At 38.4% G+C, this 2,500-nt stretch overlaps 1 protein-coding gene across 1 annotated transcript in view; it reads left to right on the forward strand.

Annotated features, from left to right (window-relative positions):
• LOC135113116 (uncharacterized) overlaps positions 1 to 2,500 on the forward strand; it is a 17,695-nt gene that overhangs the window by 9,332 nt on the left and 5,863 nt on the right. Inside the window, exon 3 of the mRNA XM_064028167.1 lies at positions 1,971 to 2,165. Within this exon, the coding sequence (XP_063884237.1) occupies positions 1,971 to 2,165 (195 nt within the window). The remainder of the gene's footprint in view (positions 1 to 1,970; positions 2,166 to 2,500) is intronic.

A 2,500-nucleotide genomic window follows, 5' to 3' on the forward strand; every position in this document is an offset into this window, starting at 1 on the left:
AAAATAGAAAAAGTCCACCATTAGAACACACAAGAAAACACAAAAACAGCAATAATTTCCTTACTTTTTCTCCGTTTTCTCTTTGTGTAACTTGTACGCAAATAAAAAAAAAAAAGGAGGGGGAGACAAAGTTAAAGGAGGAAAGTGAATAATATCAACAGTAAACGAGAAATAACGTAAACACCAATGAAAGACAAGAATAATACCCACAATTAATAAACAACCTCCATCCCGTTTTCTCTCATATTGTTCCTCTCATCTATAATTCTTCTATATTGACTTTTTTTTCTCTCTCTCTCATTTCCAGCCTTTCTTTAATAACTTACCTTCCATTTTTCTATTTCATATTTTATAACATTCCTTTTTATTAACCTATCTCCCGTTTTTCTCTTTCACGTAAGCTTTTTTCCCATCCCAGACTCTCCTAAATTAACTTACCTAGCAAAAAAAAAAAAAAACAACCCTTATCCCGTTTTCTCTTTGACTCATTAACTATATCAACTGACCTGTTTTTTCTCTTCCATATTACTGTTCTAGCTTTCTCCTACTTTCTAACTTTCTCCTCTTCCAGTCTCTCTTTTACGTTTTCTCTTTTACCATCCCTAACTTTCCTAAATTAACTTATCTTGCAGTAAACAACCTCATTCCTGTTTTTCTTCTGTATCAATGCTTCACCCCAAACTCGTATAAATTGACTATTCCTCCGTTTTCCTTCTCTTACCACAATTCCTTAAACCGTAAACTCACTTAAATTAGCTTATTTTTCATTTTCTCTTCTCTACGACCTTTTCTTTAACCTGAAACTCACCCTGAATTAATTGTTTTCTTTGTTTATCTTACATATGACCTTTTCTTTCATCCCTAACTCTTCTAAATTAGTCATTCCTTCATTTTCTAAACCATATCATAATTTCCTCACCATACGATATTTATTTTCTTTTATCCCATTTTCTTTTATATATGCATTTTTTTATTTTTTTTTTATTTATTTTTTTTATTTTTTTTACAATACCAATATTTTTTTTTTTACAATACCATATTTTTTTTTTTTTTTTTATATGGATATCTTAACCTGTCGTCTTTGCTGCTATGAGCGTCTTGCAGCGGCGCCATTTGACCATGATGTTGCGGCGCCAGACAACTAAATCAATCGGTTCATCCCTAACTCCTCCCAAGTAACCATTCCTTCGTTTTCTTTTTCCCACACCACTACTCCTTCAACCGTAAACTCACGTAAACTAACTCCTCACTTCTTATTTCTTCCATACCACGTCTTCTTCGACCCCTGACCCATCTAAATCAACTTGTCATTTATTCTATCTCTCGTGCAACCACCCCCCCCCCTTTCTTTTTCTACTCTGAAGTAACCATTCCTCTGAAAACTTCCCATACCACAGCCTCTTCAACCACTCGTCTAAATTACCTGGAAACTCATCTAAATTGACTGTTCGTCCATTCTCTTTCCCTTACTTTATACTCCCTCAACCGTATACTCTTCTAAATTAATGTATCTTATGTTTTTGTTCCCAAAGTCACTACTGTTTTAACTGGAAACTCATTTAAATCAACTATTCGTCTTTTTTTTTTTTTTATTACCATTCTTTCAAGCGTAAACCCTTCTAAATTAACTTATCTTCCGTTTTCTTTCCCAAATCACTATTCTTTGAACTGGAAATTCATCTTAATTAACTTTCCGCCCATTTTCTTTTTTCTTACTTCTATTCCTTCAACCGCAAAACTCTTCAAAATTAATATATCTTCCGTTTTTCCTTCCCAAATCACCAATGTTTTAACTGGAGACTCATCTAAATTAATTTTTCGCTCATTTTCTTTTCCTTACTAATATTCCTTCAACCGTAAACCTTCTAATTTAGCTTATCCTCCGTTTTCTTTTCCAAACCTCTGTTCTTTAACCGCAAACTCTCCTAAACTAACTCCTCACTTCATTCTTCCCCCGCCACGCCCTGCAGCCTTCAGCACGGCGACCATCCGGGCTCTGCGCACCCCGAACCTGGCGGAGGAGCTGCAGGAGGCGGAGTCAGGCGTGGCGTCCCGGAGCAGCACGCCCGATGTGGCAGCCCCGCCCACGCCCCAGCACCACGCCCACGCCTCCTCCGACGCCGCCAATCCTATCCTCGTGCTGAAGTGCCACGCCTTCGTCCGGGGTGAGAGAGAGAGGAGAGAGAGAGAGAGAGAGAGAGAGAGAGAGAGAGAGAGAGAGAGAGAGGAGAGAGAGAGAGAGTTGAGTACGCATGACCTGTGAAATATGAGAACGATGGTGCAGTGAGAGAGAGTGAGAGAGAGAGAGAGAGAGAGAGAGAGAGAGAGAGAGAGAGAGAGAGAGAGAGAGAGAGAGATCGTTTTAAAGCCATAGAGATATAAACAAACAAATATTGACATATGAGAGAGAGAGAGAGAGAGAGAGAGAGAGAGAGAGAGAGAGAGAGAGAGAGAGAGAGAGAGAGAGAGAGAGAGTGAGTGAGAGAGAGAGAGCTGACGT

Source organism: Scylla paramamosain, chromosome 25 (assembly GCF_035594125.1).
Source record: "Scylla paramamosain isolate STU-SP2022 chromosome 25, ASM3559412v1, whole genome shotgun sequence".
Taxonomy (NCBI): domain Eukaryota; kingdom Metazoa; phylum Arthropoda; class Malacostraca; order Decapoda; family Portunidae; genus Scylla; species Scylla paramamosain.